Source organism: Alligator sinensis, unplaced genomic scaffold, assembly GCF_000455745.1.
Source record: "Alligator sinensis unplaced genomic scaffold, ASM45574v1 scaffold159_2, whole genome shotgun sequence".
Classification (NCBI taxonomy): domain Eukaryota; kingdom Metazoa; phylum Chordata; order Crocodylia; family Alligatoridae; genus Alligator; species Alligator sinensis.
In genome coordinates, this window is record NW_005841992.1 from 1,726,044 (window position 1) to 1,727,626 (window position 1,583).

At 49.5% G+C, this 1,583-nt stretch overlaps 1 protein-coding gene across 1 annotated transcript in view; it reads right to left on the reverse strand.

Annotated features, from left to right (window-relative positions):
- CENPH (centromere protein H) overlaps window positions 1-1,577 on the reverse strand; it is a 14,920-nt gene extending 13,343 nt beyond the window's left edge. Inside the window, exons 1-2 of the mRNA XM_006021429.3 lie at window positions 1,527-1,577; window positions 594-649 (exon numbers count right to left, since the gene is read on the reverse strand). Of these exons, the coding sequence (XP_006021491.1) occupies window positions 594-621 (28 nt within the window). The 5' untranslated portion in view covers window positions 622-649; window positions 1,527-1,577. The remainder of the gene's footprint in view (window positions 1-593; window positions 650-1,526) is intronic.
- Between the last annotated feature and the right edge of the window lie 6 nt (window positions 1,578-1,583).

The following is a 1,583-nucleotide window of genomic DNA, read 5'->3' on the forward strand; positions in this document are numbered from 1 at the left end:
TCCAAAGCAGAGAAGCAACTACCAAGAATGACTTCCAATGTGCTTTTGCCATGCTAACTTGGCACACATTTGGTATTTGTAGGAGCTCGCTCTCACCTGATTTTAGCAATTGAGGCAAGGTAAAGGGGGCTGCGGTCTTTTTTTTGTAGAACTTACACTGTTCAGAGTTTCAAAGTCAAAAACAGCACTTTAATTGCTTCCAGTAGCTTTTTGAGAAGACAATATAGAGGCTCTGGAGCACTGGGATGACAGGCTCCTGGTGACCCATCACTGTTAGAAGGGCTGGTGTGTTCTGCACCAGCTGCAGCTTCCAGCTTTCAAGGGCAGCCAAATACGGACCACATTGCAGTAATTTAGCATCAAAAAAATCACAAAAGCATGAAGGATTATGGTGGCCAGATATAAATCAGAAACAAAGGGCTGCAAGTTTCCCCCCCAGATGAGGCTGGTGAAACCCACTCCTAGCCACAGCTGTAACCTGAAAATCCAGGTGCAGTATGGGATCCAGAAGTACCCTAAGGCTTCAAGCTGGGGTGACAAGGGGAGGCTGAGCCTAATGCAACCCCCCCCCCCCACCCCCAACACACGCTCACCTGCGCTAACAACCGTGCTGCACTCCATGAACTGCTGCTTTATCTGCTCCCTCAGCCTGCAAGGAGAGACACGAACAACATGAGCCCTTCTGAGCTCCTACACATCGCAGCAGCATCCCCCCACAGGTGCCAAGGCCGCAGCCAGCACAGCTGTTGGGCTGATGAGCTCACTGCAGTGTTGCCAAGTGTATGATAATTATCGTATTTGTGCAATAATTTCAACCCTTGTACAACGCACAATCAATAATAGTAAAAGTGTTCAAAATGTACAATAATTTTTGAGGCAGCTGACTGATGCACCATATGCGAAGTCCAAGTCATTCTCAGGTAGTCTTGACTTTTGGGTTTGCTTCAGCACTTTGTGCATTTATACATATAAACTTTTTTGTCCTGCAACATGCAAGAGATCCGCCACTTCAGAGCAGACTATTAATCGAGTCTGCTGCGCACGTGAGCTGATGCGAACTGTGCTGCGCCACGTGCGTGCATCTGTAAAAGTGGTGAAATGCGCGTCAGTGCGCAGAAAGTGGCGGCGGCAGCATCGCACCTTTGAACTAAAGCACCTCCGCCACTGCCATTTCCTCAGCACTGATGCCACTTCTACAACCGCAAGTGTTGCACCACCAGACACTTGTATGTGTAAAAACGTCCATGCTTATAACTCAAAGAAACGTTTCAACTTGTCTGAGCCACTGTCACTTGCTCGCTGGCGACTACAGCAAGCAATGCAAAGTAAAAAAGACCTATTTGCATATATTTTCAGCGTACGATCGTTTTTCAACAAATACAATACTTTTTTGAGCTTCCAATACCATAATTGCCATACTTCAGACCTGGCAGCGCTGGCTCACGGGCTTCATCAGCACCCGGGAGCGAGAAGCCCGCGCAAGTCTGGGTCGAGCTCGTCCGGGGCCCCGCGCCGCGGACACTCACCGGAGCAGCGTCACCACGTCCAGCTTCTCCTCCACCCCGGTCGCGGAGGCCTTCGCC